The following is an 18739-nucleotide window of genomic DNA, read 5'->3' as shown; positions in this document are numbered from 1 at the left end:
TACATAGGTTTTTGTTTTTTTTTGTTCTTCAAATGGAAAAGTGCAATATGCTACAAACGGAAGTGCAACAAACAGTGCGCACATATATGTACATATTTACTTGTGAAAATACATCTATATAATTATCGGATTTGCATACATACATATATATATTCAAATTCCTTCTTTGTTCATAATAGGACGTTGGCCCATCGTTGTCCGAAAGGATTCCGGAACATGGTAGACTCAGAAACTTCAAAAAATACATGCTATTTAATTTTATTCCGTTGCCATTTTATACCTATTGTTTCATTAGATTTCTTTTCGTTTTCTTTCTTAAATTTTTTTTTTCATTTTACCTCGTTTCATTTCATTCGTTTCAATTTTATTCCATATCGTTTCTTTTTGTTTCATTACATTCCATTTAATTGTATTCCATTTCATTTTGCTTCCTTACATTTCATTTTATTTAACTTCGGTTAATTTAAGTTAATTTCACTCAATTTCGTTTCTTTACGCTCTATTTAGTTTCATATTATTTCATTTACTACATAGCATTTTACTTGTTCTTGTTGTTATTGTTGTAGCAGTGCTTCGCCCCACCCAATGGGTGCAACCGATCACAAATTTTCATCAATATCCTCTAACGGGAGTCCAAAGAAACTTGTTGTTTCAACAGGGGTGAACCATAATGTGAGGGGTGTTAGAGGCGTTGGTTCGATGTGGGGACACATTGCAACCAGGGCATACATTTTGTATGTCGGGGTTGATTCTGGATAGGTAAGAGTTTAACCTGTTACAGTATCCAGATTGAAGTTGAGCTAGAGTGACTCTCGTTTCCCTGGGGAGTGTGCGTTCCTCTTCCGCAAGTTTTGGGTACTGTTCTTTGAGTACTGGATTCACCGGGCAATTCCTGGCATAAAGGTCCGACGCCTCTTTGTGGAGTTTACTGAGGACCTGCTTGTGTTTTTTTGCTTCATACGGCTGAGTTCTCAGGGCCGTATTTCGCCATAATGCTTACGGAGATTACTCCTTAAGTCCCTAGGCGGTGTTGGCTCATCAATAAGATGTCTGTTGGGATGCCCAGGTTTCTGGGTATTCAACAGGAACTGTTTGGTTAGCATCTCATTTCTCTCCATGATGGGGAGTATTCTCCCCTCATTATGTAGATTGTGTTCTGGGGACATAAGAAGACAGCCCGTGGCGGTTCTGAGAGCAGTATTTTGGCAGGCCTGTAGCTTCTTCCAGTGTGTAGTGTTTAGGCTTGGCGACCAAATAGGGGCGGCGTAGCATGCAATCGGCTGGCCAATTGCTTTGTAAGTGGTAATGAGCGTTTCTTTGTCTTTTCCCCAAATACTGCCAGCAAGAGATTTGAAGATTTTGTAACGGCTCTGGATTTTCGGTACAATTGCGGCTGCATGCACACCAAAATGTAGATCCTGATGAAACGTCACACCCAAGATTTTGGAGTGTGGGACAGTCGACAGCGTAGTGCTATCGACGTGGATGTTCAAAATGGTGAACATTTGGTACGTCCATGTTGTAAATAAGGTCGCGGAGGATTAAGTCGGTGATAATACCAGGTTTCGCGAGTCGAAAAAGCTGGAGACATCAGGGAGGTAGCCGTTTATTCTGTTCAAATCACATCGATCTGTGGGCCTTGCACCGATGCCTCCCGACCACGCGGATAATTTGCGGTCCACCTTTTAAGACATGGGGGAAGGGTAGACCCTTCCAGGTCTTGTAGTAACGTGCCATGGTTGACCGTATCAAAAGCTTTTGATAGGTCTAGCGCAACGAGTACTGTTCTATGGTGGGGATTTTGATTTAAACGGCAATTTATCGGGGTGCTAATGGCATTTAGCGCGGCGGTGGTGCTATGGAGTTTTCTGAAGCCATGCTGATGACAGGCTAGCTGCAAATTTCATATTTCTTTCATATTTTTCTTTCTATTTCATTTCATTTTATTCCGTTTCATTTCATATTTGTGGTTTCTATTTCATTTCACTCAATTTCGTTTCGTTCCGCTCTATATCATTACATTTTATTTCATTTCATTTAACTTCTATACTTTTAATTTCATTGAATCTTATTTCATTTCCTTTCATTACTCCTTATATTATTTAATTTATTTTAATTTTGTTGCATCTCATTTTGTTAAATTTTTTGTTCATTTTGTTTTATTTCACTTCATTCCGTTTCATTTTGTTCCATTCCTTTCATTTTTCTCATTTAATATTCTTTCGATTCATTTAATTGAACTTTATTTCATTTTATTTTCTTTTATTCCATTTCGCCTCATTTCATTCCATTTCATTTTGTTTAATTTCTATACTTTTTAATTTCTTTGAATCTTGTTTCGTTTCCTTTCGTTGCCACTTACTTCATTTAATTTAATTTTGCTGCATATCATTTCGTAACATTTTTTGTTAATTTATATGTTAATAAACTTGGTTCTCTCTTCGCTACACTCGTTTTAAATGAAAAGGCCTTTTGATTTATATCTTTTCAAAAACGTTACAACTTCTAAATTTTTAATTTCTTCTTTAGTTGTCATTGATTTTACAAAATTCACTTTGTACAGAAAACTTGATTGATTAAATTAACTTTAAACTTTAAAGAATAACTTTGGATATTCATATAAAAAATATATATTATATATGTATGTATCTATATGATTATGTCACGTTACAATAGGAGCACGTCTGCGGTTGCCGGCTATTAGTACTTGACTAGCGAATGGAATATTGTTCATGCGCGATGGCAGTGGTGGGTGTTCGCTGGCGCCTTTCTATTCGCCGCGCACGGCTGCGCATAGGAATTGCCGCCGTCTAATGGGGATGGAGGCGGCTTAAACATCCTGCCGGCGGCTGAAGGCAGCTGTCGGTCTCTGCCGTGGGAGCCGGATGGGTGTCGTCCTGGAAGTATAAGAGCAGACAGAGAAACGAGAAGTAGTTGGGTACAGCAAATGATAAACGGAAAGTTAGTTCTACAAGGAAAGTTAATTATACAAGGAAATGTATATAAGTTAGAGCGCTGTGCGCGAAGAGTGCTCCATTGGAAGAAAGCACAGTTTAACTAAGGGGCGCATGACAAGCCCATTTTGGGTGCGAACCTCTACAGCCCGAACATGGTTGTCAGGTCCGAGCCGAACGTTCTCGATTCGTCCCAGACGCCACTCGGTGGGTGGGAGCGAACCTTCTTTAATTGCGACGAGGTCGCCTGGTTGAGGATTTCGCTGTGGCGTTTGCCATTTATAGCGCTTCTGAAGGTCCTTCAGATAATCTTCTTTCCAGCGTCGACTGAGTTGGTGATGAAGCGATTTAAGTTTTTCCCATCGATTTATCCAGGAGAGGTCTTCCGCGTTTGGCTCAGGAATGGCTAATAGCGGTGCACCTCGAAGGAAGTGACCCGGAGTGAGCGCTGTGAAGTCAGCTGGGTCCTGGGATACTGAGGTTAGACGCCTCGAATTGAGAACTGCTTCAATACGCACCAACAGCGTCGTGAATTCTTCGAATGTAAACTTGTGGGATGCAGCGGTTTTTTGAAGTGGGTTTTAAATCTTTTTACTGCGGATTCCCACAAGCCGCCCATATGAGGGGCGCTGGGTGGAATATACTGCCAGTTTATTCCCTGGGGGGCATATTTCTGCTTAATGCCCGCAGATCATTCGTTAAGAAATTTAACGAAGTCGCGTTCGAGTGCGCGCTGAGCGCTAATGAACGTTTTACCATTGTCGCTCATCATTTTTGAGGGATAACCTCGTCTGCCAACGAATTGGGCGAATGCTGCTCGAAAGTTTTCAGTAGTAAGGTCCGAGCATAGCTCGAGGTGTACTGCCTTTGTGGAAAAACAGACGAATTCAGCCACGTACCCTTTTATGATAGTGGTCGACCTCAGAACCGATGCTTTTATTTGGAATGGACCTGCCTACTCCTGTTGTGGAAAAGGGGAATGAGAAATTGCAGCGCTCAGGTGGTAGAGCTGCCATTATTTGCGTGCGCGTTTTCTGTTTGAAAAGCGTGCACGTTTTGCATTGAAAAATGCATTTCTTTATAAGAGGCTTTATTTTTGGTACGTAGTACTCTTGCCTCACCATTTGGAGCATTAACCGCATTTCTGCATGAAGAAGCAGGCGGGGTAAAAACTCTAGATACAACTGGCAGAGCCTTGAATCCGGAGGAAGGATTACTGGATGCTTCTCGTTGTATTGCATTGTAGAATCTTCCAATCTTCCACCGATACGTAGGAGTCCGTATCCATCAAGAAATGGGTCAAGAGCCAGAAGGGAACTCTTTTTGCTTATTGGCATTTTGTTTTGTAAGGCGCTCTTTTCCGCCCCGAAATGGCGAGATTGTGCCATTGCCACAAGCCGCGTTTTTGCATGTTGCAACTCCTTGTGGGTCAGATGGGGATTATGTCTTGTTGCCACCGATTTTGATTTGTTGCAGGCATTGTTCGCAAAGCGTAACACGTATGCAATCAGACGGAGAGCTCGAGAGTATGAGGAGAAACGTTGAAGAATATCGTCCTCTTCCTCGAGTGCGTGATATGCTTCGACCTTGCGTTTTTCGGGTGCAGAAGCGCTACCTGCTTTCGGCTTTGGCCATGCCGAAATGTGGCAAGAAAGCCATTGTGGTCCGTGCCACCAAAGTGAGGAGCCTATCAAATCATGCGGCTTGCAACCACGTGTGCCAAGATCAGCAGGGTTGTCTTGGCCAGATACATGGCGCAAGGTGCCGCTGGGAAGATATTATCGCATTTGAGAGGTACGGTTGGCCACATAAGTCTTCCAGGTCGATGGAGAATTCTCTAGCCAGGTTAGTACAATCTCAGAATCTGACCATAAAAATGTGTTGCATGCTTGTAAGTCGAGCTGTTTTCGAACTGTTGAAGCCAGTTTTGCGAGTAGGACTGCACCACATAGCTCTAAGCGGGGTAGGCTTACCGTTTTTATGGGTGCAACTTTGCCTTTCGCAACCAAAAGAGAAGATTTTATTTGGTTGCCCAGGTGTATGCGGATGTAAATCGCTGCGCAATATGCTTTTTCCGAAGCATCACAGAACCCGTGGATTTGGGTGTCTTGCCCTGGAACGACATTAACCCATCGATGGATTTCGATGTGGCAAATGGATGGCAGATTTTCTGTTGCCATTTTGATAATGTTGCGGGCTTGGCGCTTTCATCCCAATCGCTGCCATCCAGCCAGATTTCTTGGAGAAGCATCTTGGCCTGGATCATAACTGCCGACAGCCATCCTGCCGGGTCAAAAAGTTTTGCAACAGAAGATAAAATTTGTCGCTTTGTGACCGTATTTTGGGTGTGTTCGGCAGAATGGTGTATGAAAATTTATCCGTGAGCGCGTTCCATCGAATGCCAAGAGTTTTGGTAATAGAAGTGCTCTCAAATTTTAAGAAGTTGGAGTCTAGAAGATCCTCCTTCGGAAACTGTTCTAATATGTCCGGGTGATTAGCCGTTAGTTTCTTTAGTATGAAGCCAGCTGATTTTAGGGCGTTTATCACTTGAAAGGGTGATTCAGTGGCGTTATCGATGATATGACTTCCTGATAGGATGTCGTCGGCATACGTTTGCGTCTTGAGAATTGTTGCAGCCAACGGAAATGTCGCTTTCGTGTCATCGGATAGTTGATGTAACGTACGAATAGCGAGATATGGTGCACAATTGACGCCGAATGTAACCGTTTTCAGATTGAAATCCCTAACAATGGAGTTGGCCGATTTGCGAAATAGGATTCGCTGAAAATCTTTATCGTCATCGTGTATGAAGATCTGACGGTACATTTTTTCAATGTCTCCATTGAACACATACTTATGCACACGCCACTGTAGAATTAGTAGCATGAGATCTGGTTGGAGAGTTGGACCAGTGTATAGCACGTTATTCAGGGATTTTCCACACCCAGATTTTTTAGAGGCGTTGAAAACCACACGAACTTTGGTGGTGACCTTATCTGGTTTGACTACGGCTTGATGTGGCAAGTAAAATGAGAAGACCTTGCCCTTTCGAAGTTATTTCGCATGGGTCGGTAGATTCCATGTGATCAAGGTCGAGATATTCTTGCAACACATTGTTGTACATTGTACCTAACTCCCCCTTTTTCTGAAGCGATCGCTCCATGCTGAAAAACTGCTGCAGAGCAGCCGGGCGGGATTTGCCGAGGGAGAGTTTTTCAGGAAACTCTTCCTTGAATGGAAGTCGCACAATGTATCGACCGTTTGGTGCACGTGTCGTGGTTGTTGCGTATATCTGCTCACACGCTTGCTCCTCGGGGGATATCTATGGAGGTTGTGGAATTTTCTCCTCTTTCTCGTTTGACGCTTGGACTTGCGTCGAGAATGACACAAAATTTTCAGTTATTGGACCACTGAGAGCCCAACCAAAAATGGTTTGTTGCGCAAGTATGCTACCGCACACCTTTTTTATACCTTCCAGCAGAATTTGTGGAAGTATGTCGCTGCCAATGACCATGTCAGTCTGACCTGGTATGTGGCAACTGGGATCAGCGAGCTCAAGGAGTTTGAACTGCTGCCAGATTTTGCGACTAATGGTGGATGTTGGCAGATTTTTTGTCAGTTGCGGCAACACAATGGCATGAGCCTTTATCCTTTTCATGGCCTTGGATGCAACGAGTGTCAAAGGACAAAGCTTGGAGGACTTTTGTACGACTTGTCCACCCAAGCCAGAGATTTCGAACTTTGAATGTTCGAATGGAAGTTTCAACCGTTTTTGAACTTTCGGGGAAATGAAAGTTCTTTCCGAGCCCTGATCAATAAGGGATCTCAGTTGAAATAATTCCCCTTCGTGTTCGACTGCGACCATAGCAGTAGGAATGAGAATTTGGTTATCATTGGCTGCATGCAATGATTGAACCGGTGCGTGTTTTGAACAACACGGTAGCTCGCTAGAATCGGAGCTATTCTGCGTTTGTCGAACTGAAAATGTTGACTCAGCAGTTGTGTGCTGCACGTTTGATGCATTCGTTCGCGGGGTGGAACGTGGAGCTTGTGGGCTCGCATGCAACGGCGTGTGATGCCGTTGATGACATATCGAACATGACCACTTGCTCGTGCACTCATTGATGATATGAGTGCTGCTAAGGCAGTTTGTGCACAGCTTAGCTTGTTTTACGAATTGTGTCCGGTTTTGCACAGACATTCGTTTGAAACGTGGACAGAATCTAATAAGGTGCGGGGAGTTGCAACATTGGCAAGTTTCCTTTTTAGATTCTGCCACAAGGGATTGCGTCCTGTTGAAGGACCTGTTTTGCGCAGAATTTTGATGAGCGACTGGTTTTTGTTTGCTTGGTTGAAGCCTATTGACTTTCAACGACTTCATATCTCGAGGTGAAAAAGTCGTTCATTTGTGACAATGAGGGTAGATCTCTTCGAGAAGAGAGAGATTATTCCGAAAGTGACAGGGTTGTTTCGGGGAGCTTTGATGAACAAATGTACACCAGTATCGGATCCCAACTGTCTGTCGTAACTCCTTGGGAGTGAAGGACGGATAGGCAGTTGTTGATTGTATTTGCAATTTCTGAAGTTGCTCACTGTTTTCGGATTGAATAGTGGCAAGAGTCAGTAAGGATTTGATCTGGTTGTCAACCAGGATCCGCTTGTTTTCGTATCGTGACCGCAAAGCTTCCCAGGCAAGGTCAAAGTTATCATCGCTCAACGCATATTGCTTGACGATGGAGCCCGCTTTGCCTTGCCTTTGGAACCGGAGATGGTACAATTTCTGAGCACGGGGAGCCTTGGGTGGTTAATATACACCGCTGTGAACATATCACGAAAAGCGGGCCATTCTTCGTAGCCACCATAAAAGGTATCCGTGTCGCATGCTGGGACTTTGAGGTAAATATTTGCCTCAGCCGAGGGTTGTTCCACGCGGGATGGTGGACTCGGTGTTGCCATCATTTTGATCAATGAAAGTTGATCGGCAATCTTTGCTTTTGTCACTTCATACGTATCAAGGCAGGCGCATTGTTTGCCTTGTACTGCACTCTTGAAGTCTTCGGGGAAACTTTCATCTGGTTTCGAAAATACCAGATCGTAAACCGATTGAAGCCGTGCCCAATAATCATCTAGTGATTTGTCCTTTATCATGAGATAAGATTCAGTGTGATCTTAAATCGGTGCTTCGTTAAATTTTGCACAGTATCTCATCAGATTGTCACTTTCCGCGATGAACTTTTGCGCGGATGGGTCAACTGATTTGGATTTCCGGCGGGGGTGTTGACCTTTCCTTGGCCGTTTCTTCCTTTGGGCCACCTTTTGGTTTTGTCCCTGTTTCGGACGTTTTTTGGGGACTGAGAGGCATTTTATGCAAACTTTTGGGTTTTCACCAAAAAAAAAAAAACGAATAAAATATTTGTTCGCTCAGAGAACGTTCGCAAAATTCGAAGATGGAAAACTCTTCGTGCCTCAGAAATTTAAAAAAGGGAATTTAAATTGGTGGCGGTGTTTGTGTTTTTTGTGTTGTTTTTTTTTTGTTGAGAAATAGAGTCAAGCATGGACAACGGGACGTTCCTTAAATAATTTAAATCCGCGAAATTCGGAATTCAATGGTATGTATAATGTTTTGTAAAAACAAAAAATATAAAATTAAAAAAAATCACAAACACTTTTCACTTATATATACGTGTAAATATACGTGTGGAAATAAACGTGTATTTGTAAATTACTGGTATATAGGTATGTATATATTAGAAAATAATAATACTTTGAGGTTTGTAGGGATATTTTTTGAAAGGTTCCTATAGGGACGAAAATATCTCAAACTTAATTTTGTACGACAGAATAAGTACAAATGTACGTGCGCAATATACAAACGTATGTATGTATATATTTTTGTTTGTGCGAACGTATGCACGTGAATCAAATGAGCTTATCTGTTTATGTTTACAAACAGAAGAGTTTGTTTTGATTCGCTTCTTCGGCGCTTTAATGTCGCGTTTCCTTTGTGAAGCTGAGTGCGCTTGTTTGCACTATTGGGAGAGTGCAGCAAAGAAAGATGAAAAACTTGCAAATATGAGAGAGGTTGAGAAATTTGATCAGCAGTACACAACTCTCGTTGCTAATGTAGCTATACGTGCTGTGAGAAGGTCGCTGGAAGAGCGACTTGAACGTGTGAGTAAACACGTGTGATGTTCTCAGAGTGGAGAAATAGGAATGTTGGAAAGCAACTTGAAATTATTTGTACATGTATGTGAGTATGTACATACGTATGAATATTATACTTTTCTATATGCTGCGAAGCAGAAAAAATGGTTTGGAAGTTGAACTGTATCGCCAAGTTCAACGCTCTCTGCGAACAACGGGGTAAACTCAGCTGTAGAAGAAATTTTTGCTGATGTTGTTCTTGCACAGTGGGTTTGAGTAGGCAAATAAACCGCAATTTTCTGTTGGTTAAATACCACTAGAAATATGAATACATATACATATATATAATTGGCGGATTTTGCCTATTGGTATAGCGGAGTATTTTCTACCAATTTTTGGTTGCAAAAGGGTTGCAGTAAAACCAACGGTAAGAAAATTTTCGCAATATTCATATATATGTATATGTGGATATATATATATATATGTTTTGCAGTTTACAAAAAATAATATAACTTTTGTGGAAAAAAAGTTTTATTATTTTTTATATTTTTTATGAAAAATAAAAAAACTGCCTACTCACCGATACTTGTATTTATTATGCTGCTTCTTATTGTTGCCTGGTCTGCTTGTTGTTGGTTGATTAGCTGGCTGTTGGTGCTGCTGCTTGGCTTCTTGTAAAGTTGATTTTAGATGATTTTTTGTTTGTTTTGTATTGTGTACCAAAAAATAATTTTCGCAACCTTTTTTTGTGAATATATGTAGGTGCTTGTATTAATTTTCTCTAACTTTTTTTTTTGGAAATTTTTAATTTTCCGTTATTTTTTGTGTTTTTAAATACGATTGTATATATGTATTTGTTTTTTAACCAAGCACAAGAACTTTTTGTTTTTTGCAATTGTATTTTTTGTGACTTTTTTCGAAAAATTTTTTTTCCCAAATTTTTTTTTGCAATGTTCTTTTTTTTCCTGAACTCAATTTACTCAATTTTTTTTGTCAGTATGTATGTAGCTATCTACATATGTGTATATTTTGCACACACTGTCACTTTTATTTAATATATTTCTCTATTTGTAAGCACTTCTGTGTGGTTATTGGTTTATATGTATATTTATTTAAAAGTGGTGGCTTAAAAAAACAACACAAGCAATTTTACGATCTGCAATTGTGTCACAGTGATACCTTCATTTTTTAAAACGGTTGAATAAAAAACCCGCACAACTATGTTTACGACATGCAAATGCATCACAGTGATGCCTTGGTTTTAAAAGGGGGTTGTAAAAACGCTAATTTCTAATAATTTTTTTTAATTTCTTTTCTATTCTAAGTTAAATTCATTTTTTCATTTACATATGTTCTGACTAAATAAATTTCTAAAGAGAAAAATAAACTCCAAAAAGAAAAAACATAGGCATTTCAAAGTGGGATTTTTCAAAATTTGCACCTACGACCCAAATGGTTCCTTCGGCAAAGTTTCTTATTTTGATCCCTAGAATATGATTTTCACAGAGTAATGGGCGATTTTTTGCCTCCCCACAAATCGACCCGGCCTAATATGTATGTATCTATATGATTATGGCACGTTACAATAAGAGCACGTCCGCGGTTGCCGGCTATTAGTACTTGACTAGAGAATGGAATATTGTTCATGCGCGATGGCAGTGGTGGGTGTTCGTTGGCGCCTTTCCATTCGCCGCGCACGGCTGCGCATAGTAATTGCCGCCGTCTTCTGGTGTCGTTCGACGAAATCCGGCTCGAAGGACCATGAATAAACTTGGTTCTCTCTTCGCTACACTCGTTTTAAATGAAAAGGCCTTTTGATTTATATCTTTTCAAAAACGTTATAAATTCTAAATTTTTAATTTCTTCTTTAGTTGTCATTGATTTTACAAAATTCACTTTGCACAGAAAACTTGATTGATTAAATTAACTTTAAACTTTAAAGAATAACTTTGGATATTCATATAAAAAATATATATTATATACATATGTATGTATCTATATGATTATGGCACATTACCATAGGAGCACGTCTGCGGTTGCCGGCTATTAGTACTTGACTAGCGAATGGAATATTGTTCATGCGCGATGGCAGTGGTGGGTGTTCGTTGGCGCCTTTCCATTCGCCGCGCACGGCTGCGCATAGGAATTGCCGCCGTCTAATGGGGATGGAGGCGGCTTAAACAATGCTCATTCCATTTCATTTCATTTTATCTTATTTAATTTCAATTAATTTCCTTAATTTCATTTCGTTTCAAATCATAATATTCTATTTTAATTAGTTGTATTTCATATAGTTTCATGTCATTTCGTTTTATTTCTTTTCATTTCCATATGATTTATATGTTTTTCATTTCATTTAATATCATTTCGTGTCATTCCATATAGTTTCGTTTTTGTTTATTTCCCATATCATTTCATTTTCCATTTCATTCCGTTTAATTTCATATGGTTTCATATTTTTTCGTTTTAATTTTTTTCTGTTTCATTTCGCTTCTTTCCGTTTAATTTTATTTTGTTTCATCTCACTTCATTCCATTTCATTTCATTGAATTTATTTTTCTTTTAATTCGTTCCACTCCATTTTTTATGTCAATTCACTTTATTTAATTTTAATTAATTTCACTTTCTTTAGTTTCATTCCAACTTATTTATTTATTTTATTAAATTTTGTTTTATTTTTATTTATTTACTTTTAAATTTTCTTTTATTTTGTTTTGTTTCATTTTACCTTATTTAATTCAATTTATTTTAATTTATTTTTTGTATCGTTTTCAATTTTATTTGATTTTATTCTGTTATTTTATTTCACTTTTTTATTAAAAATGTAAATTATATTAAATTTATATGAAATTTGTGAATTAAAAAAGAATTAATAAAAAAGTGTATGGAACATTTTGTTAGGAATTTTTTGTACTTAAAAAAGTATCGCGGGTTCGAATCGAGCTCAAGGCCTAACAATAATTAGAAAGTGTCAATAAAATATGACATTATGGCAGCATTGCCATCAAACAAGTCCAATTTTCACATTCATTCTGCAACAGATGTCGCAGTGTTGTGAATATCAATTGGCAAGAACCAGAATAGAAGTAGGATTAATGAAGACAAACAAAAAACCGCTGTAATGGCTGAATGGTTATAGCAGCGGAGCCTAAACGTTTCCGATGAAGGAATTTAGCAGCTCCCGAAATGGATCTATACAACGAGCTTTGGCAGTTGTCTAAATTTTTTCTTTCTTCTATTCTAATTTAATAATTTTTTCAATTAAGAAAAAATTTATCATAACAATAATAATGATAAAATAATTATTGTTAGGCCTTGAGCTCGATTCGAACCCGCGATCTTACAAATCGGTAGACCGATATAACAACAAAAATTGTTCATAAAAAAGTATATAAAAAATTTGAAGCATTTTTCACTCCGCATGTGGAATTTTTGGGTATTAGGTAAACGGTTTTTGGATATTTTAAAGGACGGTCTGGCAACACTACACATGGACGTTCAAAGGTGTCATTGGCAACTAAAAGTATGCAGTCGTTGCCGACTGACAGCTCACACGTACACGAAATATCCCATTTCACCATAGCTCAAATCCGCCACTGCCTAGACAAAATTATCCACTTTTTAGCCACTTTTTTACTCGTGCATTATCCCGTTTTTTTATGCAGTTTTGGTTGACAGGGAGCCAACATACATATTTCAACCTGGCGTTAGGTAATTCACCACATTACCTGCCTGAGCAATATAAAAAACATGATATTTTAGTTACGATTTTCGAAAAAAGATAATATAAGAGTTATAGCAAATTTAAATAAACGATTTGGTCGCGTTGATTCGCTTTGGCGCTTTCAACAGCGCCATTAAATAACAAAGAAACACCTTCCCTATTTCTTCGCTTTGAAGCTAAAAAAGCGTTTGTGTAAATCCGTCTTTACAAATTCGTTATATTGTTATTATTATATCAAAATAAAAGTGCCCCTAGTGTTAAAATTGGGGGAACTCCTGTTTAACTTTTGCATTGGTGATTTAATGAATTACTGTTTGACATTTCTCGCAGTGTTGGAACTTCTTTATACGTCTATTTTCTCTGGTTTTAACGTACTTATCTATATTTATTCCAACTTCCCATTGTGTGTGTATTTAATAGATTTAAAACAGCTTGGAACCATCGTCATCATATACGTATACATTCCGGTGAAAGACCATACAAATGCAAATACTGTACAAAGTCCTTTACTCAATTAAGTGGACTCAATAACCATTTACGTAAACATCTGGGTGAAAATATTTATAGATGCGAGTTGTGTCCCCTAGCTTTTCCTTTAGCTTCGGAGCTACGTTTACATTTTACTACGCATAAAACCGAAGATCCAGAGACGCGTGAGCGAAATATGGAGGCGTTAAAGGGAGAAGAAGCTAAACTAAAACAGCAAGCATCGAAGACCAAATTTAGAACGTAAGTGTATCAATATATTGACGCCCTGTTATCTACATATAGAGCTGAATTCAGTAAGTAAGTACATTTTTGGCTGAAAATAAGTTTTGAGACATTTTGCTCTTCTGTAAGCTGTCTCGCGGTCTCATAAAATCCGTCACTAATTCGTGCGCTGGGCCGGGACAGATCACAAATATTAAAATTGAAATAGAGTATGAAAATTATTTGCTAATAACGTTTCATAGATAATTATTTCGTTCCTAAAATTTCAAATTAGGAAATAAAAATTAAAAAAGAAAAACTAAACAAAAAGTACAGTGTTATATTGTTAGTTCAATGTAAATTGTCTTTTTTGGTGAGTTTTTTGTGATTTTCATTTACTGAATACCAAAATCGTCACAAAATTTGTGTCTATTGGAAAATCTCAAGTTTAAAGACTTGAAATGAGACTGTATTACAGAATTCAGCTTTTAACGTATATAGTGGGGTCGTGTTTTTAATATCAGAGAACTTACATATAAGTATAGAGACTAACCAACAAGGAACGTGAGAAAAAGTTATCAAATCGCTGGTAGACAAATTGCCACATTATAAATAAATAAGTAATAGCAAAAAACCAGTATTTTATTTAAATTAAAGGATTATTAAAATAGTTAAATTGTAATTAATATATAAAAATAATTTATATTATCATCAGTATTGGCAATTTGCAAATCATATTACTCCAGTAGTGAATTACCTAAACGTGATTTGCCATTGCCACTATTGTTTGGTTACTCTCTAAAACTCTACGTTCTCTACATATACAAAAACCAATTTAATTTATCGAAGAAAGTAATTTTAAATTTATTGAGTTCGAGGCATGTGTGGCAAAACAACAAAAAATGTATATACTTTATACGAGATATACATGCATCAAGTTGTAAATATGGTCGAGTATATAAAAACTGCATTTTTAGAATTTCCAATAGCACCTTAAAAATTTTAATTTAGAGCATAAAAAGCTTCTTTTCATATATTGAGGCAAATAAACATTAGCTCAAAAGTTTTTTTATGTTTAGTCTGCGAACAAAGCTGATATGTGATCGGAAAGGGGACATTTTTTCCCTTCCAACAGTGTACAAATTGTTAATTTGTCTTAAGAAATGTCAAAAAATTGTTAGAATATACATATAAAATCTAAAATTCGGTACCAGATGTTGTTATCCCAACAGCTGATTGCTTCTTCTTGATTATTTTCCATACAACGCCTTGTACAACAATAACAACGTTCCAATGACGCGCGAACCAGATACGGATATAAATTTAACATACAAATGCAACAACGTTTTGATCCTGATGTTTACCTGATCCGTATAACAGTTCCGTTCGTTTTGTTAAATTTAAACTCCAGTTAAACTATTGGGCAGTTTAACAGACAGTGACTGAACTGTTTAAGGCCGCCTTTGGGGTATGCGTTTTTGTGCGACAACATTGTTTTTTTATTATCTAGATAATTTTTAGATAAGGCAACAAACACGGTTTGTTTACCCAACAAACATGAAACAAATTCTCCTGCGAAATATATATCTAGTTACGGAAGTGATACCCAACATCATTATTTAACAGGGATGCACCTCAACGTTAAGCTAATCGTTTATCAAAAAATTTCCATCGTTTTCGTTGAAACACTTCGAATTATTATCGATAAAGAAATTATCAAGATAAATTGTATCTCGTTTTTAACCGAATCGAAAAGCTTTCGCTAACGTTAAAAACGTTAACAAAAACGTGATACTTTATGTTTGAATTGTGCTGGCAATGCTATAGCCATGGTGAAGCCGTAAGGTGGTAACAGCGAGCGGACATACACACAAACTCCATGCAATGTTTTTGTGTAATTCGTTGGTGGTAATGTCAAAAATACTCTGAGAAATGTCCGTACTGTCAAAATTCATGAGAAAAGTTGCAATCAACTTGGCTAATGCTTTAACCTTTAATCACTCCGCCATCAATCAGCCTTGCTAGCATAGTTTGAAATTAATAATCAACATAGACGATTTGATTTCGTTTTGATATGGCAGAAAACGAAACAATATCATTTCGTTAATTTGACGTTCTTAACGTTAATAAACGAAACGAAATGACTTTGTTTCGTTTATTAACGTTGATTATCGTAACGAAATGATATCGGTTCGTTGGTTAAGCATGCCTCTTATTTAATAATAAACCAGATAGTTCTCGAGTTCCAACTTCATTCTCCAATCGTTATCCAATGTTTGAAAAAAATGTTTAAATTAAAAGTTTTCGAGTTGATTTCGAACGCCATTAATATTTTCCAATTATTATCCCAAATTCGAAGGATTTTGAGAAATGTGCAGTTCTAAAATGAATATATAACACATTTCTCCAGTTAATATCCTACATAGCATATCGAGTTGAGGTTGAGTTGAAAAAATCTCCAAGGTGGTACTATCAATAGCTGTTTATTGTGAGAAATAAACACCTGGTTGATAGCAGTAATGAAGCGTAATTAATCAAAAATAAATTATATAGGCGGCCGCCGTGGTGTGATGGTAGCATGCTCAGCCTACGATACTCAAGATCCTGGGTTCACGGCCCGGGCAAAGCTACATCAAAATTTTAAAAACAAGGTTTTTCAATTAAATAAAATTTAAAAAAATGTAAGGCGCGATAACCTCCGAAAAGATTTTAGGCCGAGCTTCTCTTATAATTTGCGTCGTCCTCCTTTTAATTTTTTCTACAAATTGAAGGGACTGGACCTACTTGTTTTATGTCGACTCCGAATGGCATCTGCAAGGCAGATGAGTTTTCACTGAGAGCTTTTCATGGCAGAAATACACTCGGACTGTTTGCCAAACACTGCCGAGGGGCGATCCCGCTTAGAAAAACTTTCTTCACAAGTTGTTAATTAAATTTTCCAACTTAAGTAATTACTTTATAAAAAATTACCTCTTTTGCTGAGTACGCTATGATTCTCGAGTTGAGCCACTGTTTCGAAACAACTCTTGAGATTTTAGATATATGCCTATTTATCACCATGATCTCTAATGGTACTCAAGCCCAAATGCTTGTTGGGAATACTCGACGCCATTTCCAACGAACGCAAATAACTTGTAGGTTAACACTGTCAGATCGGCCGCTTAAAGTCAGCTTAAACTTCAGTTAAAGTTGACCGAAAAACTGCAGAATAAGCTTAAGCGTAGTTTAAATGACAAACTGAGTTGAACTTGTACTGAAAAACCGGGCCTTAAAAGCAAAAACACGGAAAGTAAACTTGAAGAAAATGTAAGGAAAATAAACAGTTTGTTTACGTGCGAAACTATATAAATATTAATAAAATAAATTTCACTTTTAGGGAAAAGAGAATGTGGACCATGGAAGAGACTAGGGCGTTCCTAAGTGCATATATAGCAAGAAAGGATGAATTTCTCCATGCACGCAAGAAGAAATTTGGAATGCAGAATGTGCTGCTAGATTTGGAGAGTCAAGGTGTTTTGGTGAGTTTAAAAAATATTGAGTTCAATCATATTTACTTTTCGATATGGTTTAATTTGATAAAAACATATTATTTTGTACTATTTTTACAGAGCCAACCCACAACTGTCGAAATGCTCGTATCCAAATTCAAAAATCTGAAGGCGTATAGACAGAGCAGCGGCAATGCGCCATATTCGGATCTTCTAGGCGAGATAATTGGAGAAAGTGCTGTGATTTCTAACAAACACTCCAAGTTCTGATTCCAGCAGTTCGCAACCAACTTCAAGCACTTCGCTGACTAGGCCAATAATTTAGGAGACAACGCCAAGCACCATAAGCGTTATTCTTCGAGTTTGCAGCAAACAAATGGTAACAGACACCGACCCAATTTTAAGCAAAAAGTGTCGGCTATGATGTACGTTACAATACAAAAAGGAAGCTGCTGCAAAAAGTAAAACTGCTGGAGAGACTACACCAGGAATACGCTGGAGAAAATGGAACAGGCGCAGCAGCTTAAACAGAAACGCGATGCAGAAAGAATGGCCATGTTGAAAGCTTTCATGGATTTGCGAAAGATGTGACCGTGTTTATGGTGAATGTATTTAGAGAAATGAATTTTTTAGTCTGAGTTATTTCGTGTTTATAATAGTTTTAAGAAAATTTCAGTCCGAGATATTTTTTATTGTTTTGTGTATATCTAATAATACTTAATATAAATTTTTTAATTCTGAAATATTTTTTTTTGTTTGATGTAGACCGAAGAGAAATTTATTATTTTTATTTGATTTTAAGTAACCTTTGTAAAACTAAACTCACGTTGAATTTTGAAAACTGAAAATAAGTAGGTACTATTAAAATTTAAATAATTTAAATTGATGTCTTGAAAAATCTAAATATTTACTGAACCATACAAAACTCATTATTATTTTTTTTTTGTCTTGAGAACGCCCAATATTCACTACCTCTTCTATCCACGATTCATCTTCAATACTGTCGTGCTCTAAACAGCAAATGTTGCGAACTCTACAATTTCGTTGAAGTGAAGAATCTTGTTTTGAGCAGTCCGTATGCATTTTCAAAAACAATTCTTGTTGAAGAATGTATAAAATTAAACAGGGGCAGGTCCCCGCCCCATAGCAACAGCTATAATATAATTATTATATTTTTTCGTCTTTGTGACTGAAACGCAAGAACGGCTACACGGATTTTGATGAAATTTGGGACACACAATAGTCTACTAGCGAAATTGTTTTCGAACATGGTAAGGGGCGTGGGGGTCCCACGACCCCTTCGAAAAATAACTAAAAAAATAAAAATTTTTACAATAATAAAAAAATAATTTTTACACTTTGCCTTAATGGCCTTCACCAATATCACAACTTAAAAGGTCAAATAAGTCGAGGGCTTACAAAATGAGCAGTGACACCCTCCGCCCCCTCCCCCCTTCTCTATCCCTCTGGTGTAAAATCTACCCTGCAAAAATCATTGGATCATGTGGTCCACTGGAGTACTTACCATTGTACTCCATTGTAATGCAGCAATGGACCAACTCATATTTCTACACGAACATATTGTAACCCGATCATTGCTCGTTTTTAACGATTGTAATCACTACACGATGTTTATTGGACTGTGGGTACTCCATGGATTACTCTGATGTAATGCGGAGCTGGAGTATATGGTCCCGTCCTAGGACATCGCAATGTTAATTGGACCATATTTTTGGTAT

The 18739-nt window shown here is 37.6% G+C and overlaps 1 protein-coding gene across 5 annotated transcripts in view; it reads left to right on the top strand.

Moving 5' to 3' along the window:
* LOC137249849 (zinc finger protein 665-like) overlaps positions 1-18739 on the top strand; it is a 396955-nt gene that overhangs the window by 79428 nt on the left and 298788 nt on the right. For all 5 annotated transcript variants that reach the window (XM_067781826.1, XM_067781827.1, XM_067781829.1 and 2 more), the window contains one exon: positions 13243-13551. In XM_067781826.1, coding sequence (XP_067637927.1) covers positions 13243-13551 — 309 coding nt within the window. The remainder of the gene's footprint in view (positions 1-13242; positions 13552-18739) is intronic.

This window comes from Eurosta solidaginis, chromosome 4, assembly GCF_040869045.1.
Source record: "Eurosta solidaginis isolate ZX-2024a chromosome 4, ASM4086904v1, whole genome shotgun sequence".
Lineage (NCBI taxonomy): Eukaryota > Metazoa > Arthropoda > Insecta > Diptera > Tephritidae > Eurosta > Eurosta solidaginis.
Note: the sequence above shows the minus strand (reverse complement) of the source record. Positions and strands in the feature narration are given on the sequence as shown.